At 45.4% G+C, this 19722-nt stretch overlaps 2 protein-coding genes across 4 annotated transcripts in view; one reads left to right on the forward strand and one right to left on the reverse strand.

Annotated features, from left to right (window-relative positions):
* Positions 1 to 4777: 4777 nt before the first annotated feature.
* aaas (achalasia, adrenocortical insufficiency, alacrimia) lies at positions 4778 to 18450 on the reverse strand. 3 transcript variants are annotated; one of them, XM_066708370.1, is made up of 17 exons: positions 18345 to 18450; positions 17498 to 17627; positions 17096 to 17223; positions 16671 to 16726; positions 16176 to 16267; positions 15886 to 15932; positions 15642 to 15740; positions 15041 to 15184; positions 14740 to 14860; positions 14526 to 14650; positions 14260 to 14320; positions 11626 to 11716; positions 11245 to 11338; positions 9153 to 9220; positions 8445 to 8526; positions 6407 to 6491; positions 4778 to 5562 (listed from the first exon to the last, which is right to left on the reverse strand). In XM_066708370.1, exons 2-17 carry the CDS (start codon positions 17606 to 17608, stop codon positions 5413 to 5415), a joined length of 1554 nt encoding a protein of 517 aa, XP_066564467.1. In that variant the 5' UTR covers positions 17609 to 17627; positions 18345 to 18450; the 3' UTR covers positions 4778 to 5412. The 3 variants fall into 3 exon arrangements, with proteins under 3 accessions (XP_066564467.1, XP_066564468.1, XP_066564469.1); XM_066708371.1 differs by having other exon boundaries at positions 18318 to 18395; XM_066708372.1 differs by lacking the exon at positions 18345 to 18450 and adding an exon at positions 18001 to 18310.
* A 631-nt stretch (positions 18451 to 19081) lies between these two features.
* map3k12 (mitogen-activated protein kinase kinase kinase 12) overlaps positions 19082 to 19722 on the forward strand; it is a 44891-nt gene continuing 44250 nt past the window's right edge. The window contains exon 1 of the mRNA XM_066708373.1: positions 19082 to 19480. The gene's annotated coding sequence lies outside the window, so the exon portion shown is untranslated. The remainder of the gene's footprint in view (positions 19481 to 19722) is intronic.

Genomic DNA, 19722 nt, shown 5'->3' on the forward strand with positions numbered 1-19722 from the left:
CAGTGTGTGTTTTTCCATCCCAATGGAGGCACCATCATCCCCAGCAGGCTGCTCCGAGCATCGAGGTTAAACTGGTCCAATGGGGTTTGGTTCCAGCACAACCCGAGAGCCGCCAGTGCGGTGATGACAGATCGCACGATGCTAACTCACAGGGGGCTACAGGAAACGCAACGCTCGATTTAGAGGCTGTTCAATAATTAAGTGACAGTCTATTAAATCTTCCGAAAGTCGGCATTAACAAGCTTTTGAGATTAATGGGGGCACTTTAGCTGTGAGTTTCCATGAATTCCCATGGCAGGCACTAATGAACGATCTGGTGGTAACGTTTGTTTGCTAATCCCCTTGGGTTTTTCCTGAGAGACGTATGTGGATTTATTTTATTTCTTGGTTTTCTGTTTTGTGCTTTTGTATTTTTTTTGATGTGTAAAAATAATTGGACAATGTCGTTTACCCAATATGATTGCAATGTGTGCATAATGGTGATTTGTTTTACAGAGAGAACATGTTCAATCCCTCCCTGCTATACTGTGTGAGAAGGTGTGTGTGCTGCCAAAGGGCTGCACTGTACTCTATCTCAATCCCCGAAAGGCAGTTTATCTGAGGAACAGTTGATGATGTAAATATTTCTTTCCAAAACGCTCTATCCACTGGCCTCTGCATTGTAACTTCCACCTCTGAGAAACTGCATCGATTTTGTGTAGATGGTAAGTGTCCAAAATAAGTGACCTAGGCTGGGATTCGATCCAAGTTTTGATTCATCCCGTAATTGCAAAATATGAGAAGGTACTGTATGTCTTTTGCGAGGTGCAGAAGAAAGAAGCCCTGCCAAAACAAAAATAAAAAAAACTAACTTTTGATGCAATCCCAGCTCAAAGTCCTTCGAGTGTACTTTCCCAAATTAAAATGATGCCCCTCTACAGCCATTAGACGAGCAATCCATTTAAAAGCGTTGTCTCCAGGTATTTAAATGCCCGCTTTAATGCCCAGTCAGTAAGATTGCTTGGTATAGGGAAAGCAGGATATCGGTATGGTATGCTCTTCACCAGTGGAGGCAGTTAGGAACTATGTGGTATACAATCTATCATTTTGTAGTACTTTTCAGTATTCTATGTAGGCTTTATTGTTCTTTAAACTTGTTTTTTTTTTCTTGGTGTATAGATACGAACCATGTAATTGGCCCTTTTAGGTGACGTGTGCAAAAGTCAACCTCGAGTCTTGCTGTTAGTGTCGGAGGCTTGATGGATTTCCACGAGAGACAGGTGATCGTGCCGTTTTCGTTAGTTTGTCGTGCTTGCGTTGCATTTCCAGTGAGTGGTAAGGAAGTAGGAGTTGCAGTGGTGCTAATCTTGGCGTTTTCTGCGTGGTGCTTTGTGCATAGCGAACCTCACCCACAGCGTTTGAATCCGAGCTGTTGTTTTTCCAGTGGGGTTGGGTGTTCTATTTGCAATGTATTGCATTGCAGTGTTGTCTGAATGATTGGTGAACAGATGAGTGCAGGAATGACTGCGTCTTAGGAGGTCAATGTTGTTATATAGGGCTTCTGTCTTTAGATTTCCTCGTCTGCCCTCACGGGAAATTCTAGGTATTACCAGGTGGCCGTAATCCTGGGATGGGAGTGGTCAACCAGGTATATAGTATTCAGGGGTAACCCATTTTGGTCTTTCTAAATCAATAACAGGACTTTAAAATGCATTCTGTATTTTACTGGGAGCCAGTGAAGAGATGGTAAAACTAGAGAAAAAATATTGTATCAGTTTTTGTTCAAATCCTAGCGACAGCAGTTTGGACTAGCTGGAGATTAAGAACATAAGAAAGTGTCCAATCGAGAGGAGGCCATTCGACCCATCGTGCTCGTTTGGGGACCATTAATAACTAAGTTATACAAGGATTCTATCCAGTCTATTTTTAAATAGAGATGACATTAGTTAGTTAGACTACCTGCGAGTATTCAGTTTCAGTAATGGAGTCTAGACATGATGCATTGATTTCTGTGTATCCTTAAAAGACATTTTTTTAATTGAGAGAGATTTTTAAAAAGGAAGGAATTACATTCCAGTCACGTTTTTACTGTGCGTGCAAAAAGAGGTACGGATCGAAGATTACACCTCCGATATGTGCTGAGGATTTAGGAATGAGGTTTAAACCATCAACATTTAAGCCAGATGATATTTCACTGCCATTAAATCTGGTTGGCCCTAATCTTAAAAATACAGTTTTATCTGAATTGAGCAAAAAGGATAACTGTCAGCATTTATTTAGTTTTTATCTCAGCGAGGCACTGAAACAGGTTATTTATCACTATAGTATTATAAAGGTTCATAGATAAATACGGTTGCGTATCGTCAGCATGACAATGTGAGTTGATAAAGTGCTGACATGATCTCACTTAGAGGACACATATGCAGTGAGAAGAGCATTGGTCCGAATCCTGTGACACTGCAGTTAACTTCAAATAGATATGAGGGTTTTTTGTGATATCTGCACATATTGTTTGTTAAATGGGATTTAAAACAAATGAGAGCAACACTCAAGAGTACGTGTATACACCGATCAGCCATAACATTATGACCACCTGCCTAATATTGTGTAGGTCCCCCTTTTGCCACCAAAACAGCCCTGACCCGTCGAGGCATGGACTCCACTAGACCTGTGAAGGTGTGCTGTGGTGTCTGGCACCAAGACGTTAGCAGCAGATCCTTTAAGTCCTGTAAGTTGTGAGGTGGGGCTGCCATGGATCGGACTTGTTTGGCCAGCACATCTCACAGATGCTCGATTGGATTGAGATCTGGGGAATTTGGAGGCCAAGTCAACACCTTGAACTCGTGATTCATCAGACCAGGCCACCTTCTTCCATTGCTCCGTGGTCCAGTTCTGATGCACACGTGCCCATTGTAGGCGCTTTCGGCAGTGGACAGGGGTCAGCATGGGCACCCTGACTGGTCTGCGGCTACGCAGCCCCATACGCAACAAACTGCGATGCACTGTGTGTTCTGACACCTTTCTATCAGAACCAGCATTAACTTTTTCAGCCATTTGAGCTACAGTAGCTCATCTGTTGGATCGGACCACACGGGCCAGCCTTCGCTCCCCACGTGCATCAATGAGTCTTGACCGCCCATCACCCTGTTCACTGCTTTTCCTTCTTTGGACCACTTTTGATAGGTACTGACCACTGCAGACCGGGAACACCCCACAAGAGCTGCAGTTTTGGAGATGCTCTGACCCAGTCTTCTAGTCATCACAACGTGGCCCTTGTCAAAGTCGCTCAGATCCTTACGCTTGCCCATTTTTCCTGCTTCTAACACATCAATTTTGAGGACAAAATGTTCACTTGCTGCCTAATATATCCCACCCACTGACAGGTGCCATGATAACGAGATTATCAGTGTTATTCACTTCCCCTGTCAGTGGTCATATTGTTATGGCTGATCAGTGTATGTCCTTTAGCGTGTGTGTACCAGTCACATGCCCAAACAGTGATAACGATAGTCAATTGTGGAATTTGAGGTTTACAGAGAGCAGTTTGCCACCTGCATAGCAACACACATTCAATAAAGCAAAATAAGAGAGTCAAACTCTCCCAAAAGCGGTCCGGATTAAGGTATTGTTTTATCACTTCATGCTGTTTCGTCTGGCTTTGTCATGGGGTGAAATCATGTGATGATCATAAATGCATGGTTGTGTGTGCAAACCCAAGTGTCTTTAGGGGAATGTCAGTGTTTATGTGCAGGGCTTTTCTTTTTAAACTGGGAGTGTAGTGGGTGATGGTGTTTGACATTGATCATGTGTGTGTCTGTGTACATGAATAGTCCTGGACAGGGAGTGACTTGATATGAATTGTCTGTGTACGATGTGAATTAGATGAAAGTGCTGCACAATGGTGAGTGTTTCTTTTATAAAAGTGTTTGTAAGTTGCAAATGAATGTATTAGTTGACTGTGAAGCAGCTTGTGTGTGACCGTGCAGGTGCATTGTGTGTGTATTAGGTCTCGCAAGTGGAGTTTTGTTTCGGTGGTGGTGGTAAAGGCATGGGTGATATCTGAGCCATTGTGTGGGACAATAGAGTGCTTGCTGATACTTCCCAAAGGGGCATGTCCAAAGCAACTGTCATGAGTGGAATCAGAGGTGTTCGTCAAGGAAGGGGACTCCGAATCATTGCGGCAGTGGTGGTGTGCCGCTCCAGGAAGGGACCGGACTGTTCATTGCAATTGGTTCCAGAACTTGAATACAGAGTCTCGCATCGAGCTTTTAAAGTGTGCCGTTTGGTGACAGGCCGAGGGAGGAGAACACACCTTTAGTAGCTGTGATGTTGACTGCCCTTTTTCTTCTGTCAGATGGGTGTTGAGGCAGGACAGACTGAGAGGAGCTGCTGCAGTGGCGGACACCTGCTGGCTGAGACTGCAGTGCTGTGAGCATGTGTGATAAAGAGTGTAGGTCTGAATAGGTACACCACAGGGCCATGGGCACGAAGTGGACAAGAAGAACACAGACCCAGCAGGTGGGGGAATGATGTAAGTATTGTGGAAGACGCAGAACCATCAATTACTATAGTACACACTGTAGCATTATGTCAAAAAACACTTATGGGTACCCACACTTCCCCCCCCTCCTCACAGGATTGAGACAGACCAAGAGAGTCTGGGAGATTCTTGTGGAAATGCCATGAACATGGTTAGCAAGCTATCTATGCTCTCTGCACCGAGCTCAGACATCTTACAGCCAGCAAACACACACATAGGAAACGGAGAGGGTGGGGGGAACAGATACTTACACTTGACTTATTTCTCCCCATTTATTTTTTAATATTGGTCAAATGCAAATTGCTCTGTGCCCACCCGACCACCCATCACAGCAGCCCTCCTCTCACAGGGGACAGGCAGGAGGCATTTCTCTGGCCGCTCACATGATACACCAAGTTTGCAAGCACTTCTACCCTTAAGCATTCCTTGAATTTAAAGCAGTCACACACAGCACCTCCATACACCAAAGCTGCTGGCCATGATTCTGCACTCATTCGATGCGTTAAGGGGATACAGTCAACCACTGGCCAGAATGTGAGGGTGACAATAGTTAAAGACCAAACATTTCTTCCAATGTGCGTCTCCATTAATGTCACCAAACCCACACACAGTGCATCCTTAAACAGTCCAATACCCGTCTCAGCAGCAATTGAAACAAGTTAATGAGCCTTAACTAGTCAAAGATAATTCAGACTCCATCTTAAAAGGCAGTCAAACACAGTGGGAGGGAAACGGGTGTGGCGCCAGTCATTTGAAACCGAGATCCACTCGAGTAGCAGTGGGGATCCCCTTTGGGACAGTCTGTAGCTTTCAGTCTGGGCCAGGGGTTGGGGTGGGGTGGGAGACGACTACCAGATGTAGTGCTCTCAGCGGCTGCCTGGATCAGGATTCCTCTACAAGCTCAGCTCCGTGTACAGCAGCCTCTCTCCATTCTCAGCCGCCCTGCGCAGGGGGTAGGGAGGGCTGGCCCCCAGGCCGGGTCGGGGCCCCCCTGCACTCACGAAGTAGAAGGGGATGTGTGAGATCCTCCCATTGGACCAGCACTGCAGAGAGAAACACCATATTGTTGTGGGGGGATCATTTTGTTGTCTTACATTTTTTGGCACTAAACTGTCAGACACTCACATCTGAAAAATAGCAAACAAAAGAGTGAGCTGTGCTTTTTAAAGTGCTGTGCTGTCACTTTAACAATCTTAGTGCTGGTGCAGAAAGTGCCACGGGGGACAGACAGGGTAGGGGGTGTTGCTGAAGGCCACATGTATATTTCATGGACATGAACAGGATATGCAGAATAACACTGATTACCAATATAGATCTGAAACCACCAGAGGGAAACTTACCATATTAAATGCCCACACTGGGGGGTAAAACACCTCCTTCCAACACAGTCTCCTTTGCTCTGCCACCCCCCTTCAGCCAAACACACACTTTTCACTCCAGGGTGGTGTTTGATCCCCAGCCTCCCCCCTGACATCCTAAACAGCCTCTTGAACAAACCAAATCTCTATGTCTGCAGCCTGCCAGTGTGGGGAAAGCACATGCCTCTCTGAGACAACGCACACATATATATATATATATATATATATATACACACACACACAGGCAGAGTGGTGGGAGCACTCCAAGTACCACAGGAGGTGCTAGGGTGGAAATTGTGACTTACGAAGCCCCCTCACACCTCCACACTCCTTTCTCTCTCTCCATATCTCAGTGCTGTGTGTATTTAAGGCACCCTGGAGCTCTGTCCATCTCTGAACCTGAAATCCTCTCTGCCATCCACAGCAGACAGAGGCATCCCCTGGCCAGGGCATAAGCCCCTCACCTCCCATCACAAACACATTCGTTCCCCCCGTTTCCCATCACTGACACCAGTGGCAGCTCTCTTACCACGGTCAGCAGGGCTCCCTTCTCAAAGTGGGGGTGGAACTGCATCAACCTCGGCTCGGCACCTGTCTCCCCCTGGACAAAACCACTGTGGAGAGAACGAGAGAGACACTGTGTTATAGTGGAGATCAGCACTGCTCTCTCGGGGTCCACAGGAAAATAGCACCTTGTGTCACTCCATTAGTCCTGGGGGCTTCTGGGTAATAGCTCCATCAGTGTTAGATGCGCTGGGCATAAGCCGAATCAATCGTAGAATCAATGGTAGAGAAGCGGTTCTAATGAAGGCCTGTGAATGCAAGCAGGAGCACAGGGCAAAGATGGCACCAAAGTGGGGAGGAGATCAGCAAAGGGGTCAGTCAGTCTTCCTTCACAGGGTGAAGGCTGTGATCTACAGGGGGGTGTATTAAATGTTTTTGAAATGTGTTCTCTATACTCTGGGACATTTGTTACCCTCTCAACTCCCTTAACAAACGCTTCGCCTGTGGGTCTGTGGTGAGCCAAGGTGAGTGTGTTTAATGAGGGGTACAGACATTCACCCGTGTGCAGCTATGGGACACGTATCCTGCCTTTCTAACAAGCTGCACCAGGCCGACAGGAGGGGGGGGGGGGGGTGTTTGTATTAGCGCTTGAGCACTTTGATTTGCTCTGCCTCAAGTCAGAGAGGTTATAACAGTAGACTGAGCACAGCGGCAGAGGATTGCAAGTCTCTCAGTAAAGAGCCCCGAGTGAGAGCGGAGTCTGAGGAGGACTGGAGCCGAAAACAACAAAATCAGATGCACTGGACTGCAGAGACGACTGGGCGGAGAGGGGAAGAGAGAGAATGAGGGATATGGAGCAGAAAAAACTAAAAGTCCAGAAATACAAGTTTGCTTTTTAAGCAGAATTTTAAACCAATATATTCTGGGGGTAGTATACAAACATTGGACTGGTCAGTTTAACCTCGAGAGTTAAAAAAACACTTTGTTCAGAGGCTGTAATGTGAGCGCACGATGGCTTAATATGCACCATTGATCGATGGAGGGCCATTTTCACCTCGTCTCCGGAGAGAGTATTGCAAGAAACAGAACAGAAAACAGAGCAACAAAAAACACAGAGAAACCACAAACCCACTAATGAGACTATCCCTGGTTTGTAGTCCTGCCACCTTAAACCCCTTCACCCTGAACACAGAGCTGTCATGTTCTATTGTCTCAGTCTGGTTCGCTGCAGCCAAGTACATTAACACAGAAAACTCATTGTACACTGTCAGCTCCCATTTCCAAAGAAATGTGAGATTTTGGAGGGGGAAATAAAAAAAAATGAAAAGGAGAAAAACAAAAGCTTTCCTAGACTCCAGAAAAACACCACTGTTGCTTCTACTTGAGTGGCTTTAAGTATTTTGGTCACCTTTAATTAAACACTGTCTGAACAATGAGGAGGAGGAGGCGGCATGTGAGTGTGAGTGTGAGAGAGAGAGAGAGACAGGGAGGGAGGGAAGATATCTATAATTAAAACATCGATTGCAGCTTTTTTGTTTTGGGGGGGGGGGGGGCACATCTCCCAGGTGAAGAATGCCATGTTTGGGGTGTTGGTTATTTCTGGACATAACTTCTAAACAAGCTATATCTTTTTCGCCAAATCCTCATAGTGTTAGCATGAGCTCCGTCTGTGGCATTCTAGCTGCTAGAAGCAGTACAATGTGCCAGACAGGTCTGCCAATCACAGCCACTGTGACACCCGACTCATTAACATGCAAATAAATCAATGCTCTCTCTCTCTATATATATATATATATATATATATATATATATATATATATATATATATATATATATATATATATATATCCACACACACACATGCACACAAGTGGAAGCTACGGTTTTTCTAAAACAAGAATCATGTAAAACACCTTGTATGAAACCGCGGAGCTGGCACAAAAAGTAGGATACCAAATGTTGGCTGAAGTGCTTGCCACTGAGCTCAGCCTGTCAATCATCTAAAGATAAAGCAGGCTTTAATACAGTAAATAATAAAAAAATATATTCACATGGGTACCTACCAGGGCAGGAGCTCAAACACAGGGCTGCTGCGAGTCTTAAAGACAGCGATGGTGGCAGGGCTGTCTGCTTTCTGTGGGTCACCTGGGCAGATGAGGATTACAGTGAGGAAGAGAACAGGAGACAAGGCATCACAGACATATACCCTCCCACACCATACACATGAACGCAGGGTTTCCCCGCAGCTGTATTCAGGGCTGATGTTCCAAAAAAAAAAACTAAAACAAAAAACGTTGCTCTCACTCCCCACTGCCCCCCCCCCTCACTCGTATGCTACTGCTACAACCCCCCGGTCAACAAATCAGAATCAGACTGCCATGCCTATGTGGTATCTGGGGAAAACAGACAAAAACACACAAATCTCATTAAAAAATAGAACATTAAATCTCAAATGGATATTGCACAAAAAATGCACAACAATTTATTAAACTTGCTTATTCAGAAGATGGATCCAGCCACCAACAAACAATTCAAGATACACACAGGGTAGGGTTTTTTTGGTTTTAATATTTGTATTTACAATCAGGAAAGGCCCTTTTGGATCATACTAAGGATCTTTCATTTCCAAGGACTGGGGCACCTGGGATCAACCAGTAGAGTTCAGTAGAGCGCACTACAGAGATCCCAACACTAACAGCTGTCTCAGTCTCCCAGAGGGGTCTGACTTAGCGTCAATGCAAGGCCAAGATGTGTAAGGTGATTCACTTTACCTTTAAGAAGCACCGCCAGCCGCTCTCCGCTGGAGTCCCACACCAGCGACTGCACGTCCCCTCCGACCCTGCAACGCAATCGTGAGCACAGCGGTTGGCAATTGCAGTCGTCCCTCCCTCCCACCATCCCTCCTCCCCTCCCACCATCCCTTCCCCCCCACCTCTCCCACATCACCACATCCACAGACTTGGCTGAAGCATAAAAAGACTGGCAGCAGATCTGAAAACCTTCAGTTCTCGAGTAAAATGAGCTGCAGAGAGAGAAAGACAGACCCTGAATGATCCCCTGGGTTTTCTGTTCACCCAGAACAAAGAGTGGAATTTTCTCCTGAGGTTCAAAAAAGCCACACCTATGCACTGCCCCCAAGGACTCCTGTTGAGACTCCATAATCGCCAATCAACAGGTATTACCCCCGCCAGGCAGAGACAGCACTCAAACTTTCCTTCTGTTCCATTCCATTGTCAGCCTATAATTCCCACTCCACCCTTAATTATTGTAATCATTTTTCTTGTCCCCTGCTGTATCAATTAAGCAATTAAGGGAGAACTAATGGAATCGTGTTCTATTTTACTCAAAGTCCCGACACAGAACACAATGGATGCCATGGGAGTCAAAGGCCACGTTTTATTTTGAATGCCCTTCAATTCTCACCATTTACTGCTTTTCCTCACATACAATCTGCTTTACACTCATCTTGGCTCGATGTTGTCACACAATGTAAGATCTGTACTACATGGCGATTGTTTTTCTTACACAGTTCCCAGTGAATCAATACCAACACCTGAAAATTGTCAGCCAAATAAAAAACTATTAATAATAATAATGATTAATCACCACACTCTGCTACATTGCTCGCCTTGAAACTGGTTTCGAAATAACAGGATATGAATTAACATGCAAGTGCTCCATCAGAGTTTAGTCCTTGATCTCTGATGGCACTGATACTGAATTCAGTGCTGGAGTGCTGGAGCCAGGACTGGGCCAGGACTGGGAAAGAGACAAAGACTTTGTTACACATACAGCTCTGGAAAAGACCACTGCACATTTTTCTTAAATCAACATCTCTACATGTATGGCAGCCATTCCATTCCATTCATATTTTTATTTGGAATTTGGGAGAAATGTTGTCCGTAGTTTATAGAATGAAACAAAAATGTTAGTTTTACCCAAATACATATCTATAAATAGTAAAACCAGAGAAACTGATAATTTTGCAGTGGTCTCCACATTTTTTCCAGAGCTGTACATGCCCTCCACCTCCCCTTTCTTGGCAGTGCAGAGTGTTCTCCTTCATATTTAATGTCGAAGCCAAAAGAAAAAAAAGAACAGCGGGGCGGTTTCAAGGTTGTCTCCCTCCGAGGGGCACAGCGGGAGGGCTGCTCTGTCATTAAGCGAGCGGATACCCGGAGTCTCTTCAAAGCAAGAGAGAGAGACGCACGAAGCGATGCCCCTCATGCAGATTGAGAATTGCGAAATGCGCTGCCTCACAGCCACGCACTGCAATTTAGAGGCTTTAAACCCAACATGAGCAACCCTATCTCGGGGTGGTAAGGGAGGGGAGTTAATGGATATACAATCACAAACCCCCCACAGGATCTGACCCTGCAATATTAGATTTAGAGCCCAATGTAACTCAATCACACTTGTCCAAGTACTGTTCAATACAGTAATACTCCACCCAGTTATACTATTCAACTATAAGGTGCTTTTTTTTTTTTTTGCTTTTCCCAAGCAGACCTACTTTTACTGAATATCATTGAAGCCAATACTGATAGTGGAGTATTTCAATGAGACAAAAAACATTTTGTGGGGGGTTTGAAAGCTGAGAGAATTGGGGCAGGATGGATATATAAGAGAGCGAGGCAGTAGCGTGGCGCACACCCTGCTGCAAAAATCCACTGTGGCCCATTCACAGCTCAATGGCACCACCAAGTGGAGACTCTGCACCACTACCTCAAGGGAAAGAGCAGACATTTATTTTCCAATGACTTGCATCTACATATAAGCTGCCACAATCCAGCTCCTGTCTGGGCAGAAGGGGGAGAAAAAAAAAAGTGTCACAGGATGTTTCCGGGTTCTGTTCCCTCTCACCTGATCTGTCCATCGGCCGTCTGGAAGGTGGTCTCGGACAGGTCGGCCACGATCGCAGCAGCCTTTGACCCTCCGGCTCCGCCTAATGGCTCTCCTAGACACAGACACACACGAGACAGGACAAGACAAGAGGAATGAATAAGTCAGCTCCTCTACACTGTCAAACACGAGTAAAAAATAACTTAAAACAGGGCTCCCCAATGATAACCCTAAAATATTAAAACTAGCAACTGCGTCTAAATTGGCCGTTTGTCTTATGAGAAACGGCCAGGCCTAAGCAAACGAAAAGGAAAGTGATATTTGATTTCACTATAATAAGCCCCTTCCCCTTTCCCCTCCCCTGTCCACATCCTCCCAGAAGTTGCACTGGTTTCCAGTTACCCAGGGTGTCATCGAAGGTCAGGGCATAGATCAGCGCTTCTCCCTGCACACAGAACAGCAGGCGCGACCCGTCCGGACTCCAGCAGCCTGTCTGACAGAGAGAGAGACGCAGACAGGCACATTACAACCCAGGGTAACATAACAGCACGACTTACACACCCCAGGACCGCAAGATGAGGTCTGGATGGGGAGTGACAATAAGAGTAAATAATAAAACACAATAAAGTAAATGGAAGCCATGAGGAACTAAATTACAACATTTACAAATGGGATCAAATGTTATTTTTCTTCAGTTGTGACACCATGTATAACAAAGGGTGAAACAAAGGTCACTATAGAATTTTATACATTTAATAAATCAGTTCAATTAAAGGAATTATTTTCAATTACATGGGCCGAGCGGTAATAAGCAAAAAATACAATTATGAATAAAATAAAAAGGCCACCGTATTTAACTGCATTAACTACTAGAAGACTGCAACAGTATAGTGCCTTTTGCTTCACCCTGAATTCAGGCAGTCCTTGCACTCACAGCAGGTGATGCACCGGGAAAATGCGCTGTCAATCCAATCTCATGTTTGCATAGAAACAATGTTTATAGAGCTGACAACCAACACCATATTTAATAAGATACGTATAGGTATCTTCTTATATGATACAGCAACAATGAATATAGGTAGAGCATATGTATGTAAATGCATACATAACTTTCACAAAGTATGTCTGTCAGTCTGTCCTTGGAGCGGAAAGCTCCTTATGGCTGCCTGGTATTCATTACAGGGGCCTGAACATTTCTTGGCAGTATTTAAATCTTTTTGTGTATCTTTTTTTTGTTTGTGTCATAATAATCTTCCTCTATGTGGTTGCCAACAGAGCGCAGATAAAATGCGTAATTACTGAATTTATGTTTTTGCAGTGTCTAAAATGTTTAAATCGCGAAATCGAGTTTTTATGTTATAACCTGCGCAAATGCTGCATCTTATTTTACGCTAATTACATATCAGTCAATGGTAGAGTCCCCGACTAAGTGTCTGCTTATCCGTCTGTTTCTATTGCCAGTCTGTCAGACAAAATACGAAGATGGCAGCAATCAATGCTGATTATTTTCGACGATAATTACGAAAAAAGGCAGTAATGTCACCTCAGTGATATGAAAGGGGTTCGGATTTGTGAAGTCCGATGTCAAGCAAATCACTGTGCTGTGTAAAGTCTGTAGAAAGCGTATCACAAGTAAAAGTGGCAGCACAACAAACCTATTCCTGCACCTGTGACAGAAACACGCAGTGGAGTGGAAACAATGTGTGGCAATGCAAGATAAGGCTGCAATCCCTGTCCACTCCCACAACCCCTGCTAAAAGGCAGCTAACATCAGCCGCTTCATTTTCCAATGTCATCCCATATGACAAGAAGGGGCTCGTTGGAAGGAAATTACAGACGCATTGACATTTCATACCGCGAATGATATGGTCCCCATTTACACAGTTGAAAAGCATGGGTTCATAAAGAAGCTGAAAACAACTGATCGCAAATATGAACTGGTGAGTTGCAATATTTTGTGGAAGTAGCACTGCCCCATGTGTACAATGCTACACGAGAGTCGCACAGCAGCTGGAGTAACCAATGTTTTATTCCAAGTCATTTCAATCTAAGAAATACCTCTCCATTCCTGCAACAAGTGCCCCTTCAGAGAGGGTCTTCGGTGTGGGTGGGAACACTGTAACATGCCACAGGACATGGCTCTAGCCAGAGAGGCTTGTTTCCTCACAGAGAAAACTAAAGGAAATTATTCTGTTGGACAGATATGTTGGTAATTGTTTATTTTCTTTCTTTTAGGGATAGCATACTATAGGCATTTTGTTTTATATATAAAAAAAAAAAGAAGAATGATGACAGCCCTGCACATGGTGTTGTTATTGCACATGAAGGCCTAGTTGATAGAGAACACAAGTCCTATTATTATTATTTTAAAAATAAAATACTTACATATGTTTGAATGTGTCGTGGTCATTTTAAGTTTGTTTAGAGAAAAACAATTAAAAAAAAAAAATAATAATTGAGATTACAATTGTGAATCGTGCATAAATTTGAAAACATCTAATTTTTATGTACTGTAAGGGAATATTGCCCAGCCCTACGGAAGACACTGTATACATTTGGACTGGCAGTGCAATGATCACCGTCAATAATGTCATGAACTGCTGCATGAAAAATCCATCACTTTCAACAAACAAACAAAATCTCTATTTTTTCTTTATTGTCATGATTGGAAAGCCTCCGTCTTCACACCTCAAGGTCGAGTCCCGATCTGGATCAGGGGCAGCTGAGCCGAGCGCTAATCCGTTAATTACAACACAGCTGGGCTAAAGATCGGGCTCCGGAACCCGGGTCCAGGATTGCGTCCTTTTACTAAAAGTTTTAGTCACATATATAATATAGTGATTCTATATCTATGGTTTTAGTACACCCGGCCCCAGGAGGCAGACTGACTGGGGTCGCCTGAGTTGCCGGCACGCTGTGAGAGTGAGGATCCAGCGCCGTAACTAGTAACACGGGTGGACATGGCAGAGCGCCGTGAGTCGAGATGTAAGTCAAGGTCTGCCTGTATATAAATACAACACAATCCACCGGACCTACCTGACAGCGTCCCTTCAAGCAGGGCCACCTCTCACACGTCCACATCCCCGTCTCCCAGACTCTGCAGGGCGACAGTAAACACACAGGACAGGGGTCACTCACAGACAGGACACGGGTTGGGGCCCCTGCATTGGCCCCCACACAGCACAGCACACAGTTTCACTGCACAGTACGGACATATCAGAAGGGCTTCTCGGAGGCTGACTTTCTCAATCTCCCTACTAAAGCTATGACACCAAATGATACAACAGGGTCCCCCATGTCACCTGAAGAGGGCAGAAGGCGTGGCAGCCAGGACCCTGCCGCCGTCGGGAGACCAGGACAGGAAGGTCACGCCCCCACCACCCACTCTCTGGAGGGGAACACAGCTCTCTGCGGCCACGTCCCACACCTGGGGAGGGAGAGGGGATCGGCTGGAGACTCGGGTTTGAGGCAGAGAAATGAGCAACATAAGCGGTTCATAATATCGAAGAGACGTACCATCATGGCAGTGTCCACAGGGGAGGCAGTCAGCAGGATTGAACCGCTGGGCGCCCAGGCCAGGGAGGTGACGGGAGAGTGGCCAGGGTGAGAGAGCACCTGGGCACAGCCCGAGGACGGCCTGGGGACAGACGGACAGATGAGCTGAGAAAGCAGGACACGGAGAGAGAGAGAGAGAGAGTGCAAACAAAGCAGCACCCAGTCTGGATGCAGGTCTTTAAGGGGGTCTTGACATGACAACATGCTAATAATGTGAGAAATATGTGATTGGTGCGGCACACGGGGGCCCGGCATCTCTGACCTGGTGGAGAGGGAGGTGGGGTCAACATGCCACACCAGCACGCAGTTCTGACAGGCTACCGCCAGCGCCGACGCACACAGCGGCTTCCAGGCCAGCGATGCCACACTTCTCTGGAGGCGGTGCTTCAGGGTAGGTGCGGTGGGACTGCCAGGGCAAAGAGAGAGGGTTGGGGAAGAGTGAGAGGAGGTGGAAGAGGAAACGGCAGGATGTTGATGAAATAAGGAGACAAGAATGGGAAAGAGAGAGAGGAAGATGAGAAGGCAGAGAACGAGGAAGCAGAGGGGGGAGAGTGAAAAGTGGGGTGTGAAAAGAGACAGGGTCGAGGAGAGAGAGATTAAGTTGATGAGATGGGGAGTGGCAGAGAGAGAAAGAAAAGTGACAGGCGAAGGAGAGAGGGGGATAGGGAAAGGAAATCAGGAGGGAGAAAGGAGAGGGCGAGAGCCAGAGAACACAGGTTTACAACAGTCAGAAACACACAAGTCCAAGACCACAAACAACGCTGAGAGTCTGGACAGAAAATAAGAACTCTGCGGTGTCAAAATGTCCACCACACTGTAAATAGTCGGTGTGTGAGCAGCAGCACTGACGAGTGGCAGGTTACCTCTTGGAGTTGTACACCCTGATGGAGTCGTCCAGGAGCGCCACGGCGAACTTGTCGGTGTGGGGGTGCCAGGCAAAGCTACGCACCGAGCAGCCGGACCTGGAACACAAAGGGTTGACCTTATCACAGTCAGTCGGACCTGCCCACTGAGACACGGCACAATAACTACAGGGGGTTCACTCATATGTAGGGAGAAAACCTGAGCCTTCCTCCCAGTACAGATTGGGACGGGGAGCTCACTCACCAGGCCAGCACCTGGGAGAACTCGGCCACCATGTCCTCGCTGCTCAGCTGCGGAGACAGAAACGGAACTAAATCAATGGCAGAATCACACGCTTGCAGAGAGGATTACATAAAGCAGACGGATGCAGGCCAGGAGATGCCAACACACTGGGAGTAGGTTCCAGATTGTCCTGGAGAAACTAACACACATCAGTTTTAGTTTAAGATAATTCGAAAGGTGCAATGAGTGTAACATGAGTCAGTTTATTGATTAAGTTTCTTTAAGAACTGTGCTGGCAGCGCTGTACTCACGCTGAGGTGGGGGAAGAGGGAGCCGTGGAGAGAGGAAACCCATCGCAGAAGAGCCAGACTAAAACCAGAGCCTACAGCCAGCCACCTGGGAACTGAACACACACACGACAATGACTGCAGACCCGTCTACAGCAAGCGCGCACCTCACACATGAGTCTGTGATACACGGCAAAACTGAAGACCATGAGGCGTGCAACACATGATTCTCAAAGGCTCAAAGTAGAATGAAAATCAATTAAAACTTCATGCATACTATTTGTATTTGCACAGGTCTGTATCTTTTTGTTCTTAAAGATATACAGCAAAAAGATGCCCTCATTCTCACTGTAGTGATTTCCCTCTATTTGCAGCACCACAGTGAAAGAAGTCTCCTTTCTCAGTTTTCTCTTTTATAATTGTCCCCTGCAAATTTGTGCCTATTCTGATCTGATTCATTACAGAGTTTTTCCTGAACCAATCGCATCACAGAGTCCCTCGCCTGCCCCACCCGCCTACCTTCATCCACAGAGTTGGCGATTTCATTGAGGAGTCCACAGAACCCTGCGTCCCTCCTGCAGGAGACAAAGAGCCGTTACCAGTGTGCCGAGGAAAGCCACAGCTGATGGGAGAATGAGTCCCCTATCAATAAGCCTCTGAAAACAATCTATTACAGTTCAATTCCACCCAGGTTAGGTGGATCGCTATGCTTTGGATTATTACATTCAATAAAGATATGTGAATGAGTGAAAGAGTGAGTGAATGAATGAGAGAGAGAGAGAGAGAGAGAGTGCAAGACAGATAGCAAACTCCTTATCCATATTGCTTAAGCCCACTCCTTGGAGATCTGGTGTGTTTCTCAGATGCAAGATGGGCCTACATTTTCCAGATATCTGCCCACTATAAGGGGTATGTCTGGGGGTGGCGCTGGCTGGCACACTAACCAGGCATTGGCGCTCCTCATCCACAGCGTCTCCACGTGGTCGATGAACGCCGTCTTGCTGCTGCTCTCCAACCGGCAGTGGGGCTTCAGGCTCTCCTTGGGGATCATCACCGACAGGGGGTCCCCATCCTGCAGAGACGCAGATCAGCAGATTCAAGATTCAATTATAAACAAGAGTTGATTCTGGTTCTACACAGCTCTCACCTATTGCCTCCTGGTGAGCACATCCCGACAGAGACACAGAGTTCAGACAGCATCAGTTTTAATTATTGTATTGCCCCATCAAATATATTATAATTGCCCGAAGCTGTGGAAACCTAAAACAGGTCCCACTGCTCTGAAAAGGGAGTGTACCCATGTTGCTCGCTGGAGGCATAGGGGTCCTACTCTGACATTAACTCACCTGTCTCTGATAGCTGTCCAGCGTGCCTGACACCAGCTCATTGTTGGACTCATACAGGGTCACCTGACCTTTGGTGGGGGACAGTGGGGGAAACAGAGCCAGGGAGCACATCACTGCCACGGCCGAACACCTGCCAGAACAAGGAGCACAGCCACCCGGCAATAAATACAACAGCTATTCACTCAGATACTCCCACACTGTTCCTGCTGCTGGCAAGGGCAGTATATCTATGGATACATATATATATATATATATATATATATATATATACACACACATACACATCACTATTTGCACATGCATAAACATATTGAGAAATATATATAGAGAGAGACAAGAAAAAAGAGAGACCACATTCCTATTCGTAATAGCTAAGTATTATAAATATAAATTCAGATGTATTCGTAGTGATAAAACACTGTAAAACACGATAACAGATACTTCTGTGTAATTCATGCAGGCCCAGGCCTCGGCTTATATTTATTCGCCGGGTTGTCTTACACAGTTTCAGGACAGAGGGGTCAATGTTGTCGTTGTTGCTGCTGTTGTTGTTGTTCTTCTTGTGTTTTTGACGAGCTCAGAAATATTGTCCCTGTCTGTCACTGAACTTTCTTATTTCACTAATAAACACGTATGTTTTAATAACCTGGACCCCACATCGCCTGAATTAATCTCAGAACAGTGAGAGTGTGAAACAATACACGGGCTCGCTAAAGGCCTTCTGCTGGCTGACTGTCTGAATATCACATTACAGCCCGTGGCCCCCGCGTTTCCGCACTCTCCTGTTTCCACCCCTCAATGTCGTCCCCGGTTTCTCTACCCTCTCTCGGTGCCCAAACCCCAGTACCTCCGACACAGACACTTCTCGGCACCTGCACGATTTGATTCCTGGTGGAAGACCCGCCGGCACTGTCACTGGTGAAACTGGAGCCTGCGAGGGACAAACCGCACTATAGCTGCACGCGAAGCTAAAATACTTGAATGTTTAATTTTACAAAGATCGCCCCCTTCGGGACTGGAGACGATATGACATGTTACAAATCAAGGTCAAGGCACATATATATATATTTTTTTTTAATATTATTATTATTAGTAGTAGTAGTAGTAGTAGTAGTAGTAGTAGTAGTAGTAGTAGTAGAAGTAGTATTGCCTGTTGTTGTACTTAGTAGAAGTAGATTCATAAGAATACGATAAGAATGTGCAATTTTAACGAAACTAAATAACCGTTTTCTTGATCAAAACATGTTGTGGAGCATTGACTAATGTTAATTATTTATATATGTAATAAGACAGTACTTAAAAAAACATTAGTAATAATAATAATAATAATAATAATAATAATAATAATAATAATAATAATAATTCTACCAAAACTATCACCACTACTGTTTACTAGCTATGTTTAATAGTAAAATGCAAGCACTATCTGAGTTGATATAGTTCTGTTATGCTGTGGTGGGTAGCGCTACAGTGCGTGGCTGTACTGCCTCTTTAAGGAATGATGCTGGGCTTGCTCTCTCTCTATTGGTCCAGGGCGTGACTGCGGATTCTACAGGGGTCTATATTTAATTAGGAAAATGAAAAACATTGCATCGTTAGAGGAAAATAAATAGACCAAGCGGAGAGAGAGAGAGAGAGAACGAACACAGATTAGCATACTAATTCTAATAGGAGTCATTAAAAACACATTACAAAATAACAATATTTTAAGAAAAAGAAAAAAAAACGGCAGAAATTAAAACGATTGAGAACCGTGGGCAGGAGAAGGGCAGTGAAATCAGCACCGGGTGAGAGAGACAGCTCCCTGCTCCGTCCCGGCGCCGGCTCCTATTGATAATATAATTAGCCAGATGGGGCTCGGGCTGACGGATTGAACCTGGGAGAGCAATTCACCGCAAAGTAGAGGGGGACAGCGGCGAGAAGAAAGGCCTTTCTTTGTGACGGTCGGACACCCCACTACACCAGCAACACACAGCCGAAAAGGTAGGAACACTGTAGAAATATATATACATTCGTATGCGTACGCGTTTTTACTTCTCTTTAATGGTGGAATTAATGTAAGTGTTATACGCCTACAGTGTGGTCTGTATCATTAATGGCACCCGTTAGACTGAATGATATATCGTGATTTGTAATGATGCTCACTGTAATATAATCTGTTCGTCCTATGATCGTTTCAGAAAGCAGTATATAGGTTTGCATACATATCAACATACATATATAGA

This window comes from Amia ocellicauda, chromosome 7, assembly GCF_036373705.1.
Source record: "Amia ocellicauda isolate fAmiCal2 chromosome 7, fAmiCal2.hap1, whole genome shotgun sequence".
Classification (NCBI taxonomy): domain Eukaryota; kingdom Metazoa; phylum Chordata; class Actinopteri; order Amiiformes; family Amiidae; genus Amia; species Amia ocellicauda.

Bases quoted from the DNA above. Each gene is read 5' to 3' on its own strand.
- aaas (XM_066708370.1), bottom strand. From the start codon at position 17,608: ATGTGCTCCCTGGCTCTGTTTCCCCCACTGTCCCCCACCAAAGGTCAG. The intron at 17,224-17,497 runs GTGAGTTAATGT...GCGTCTCTGCAG, and splicing joins TGGACAGCTATCAGAGACAG to GATGGGGACCCCCTGTCGGT. The intron at 6,492-8,444 runs GTAGGTACCCAT...TTCTCTCCACAG, and splicing joins GTGTTTGAGCTCCTGCCCTG to TGGTTTTGTCCAGGGGGAGA.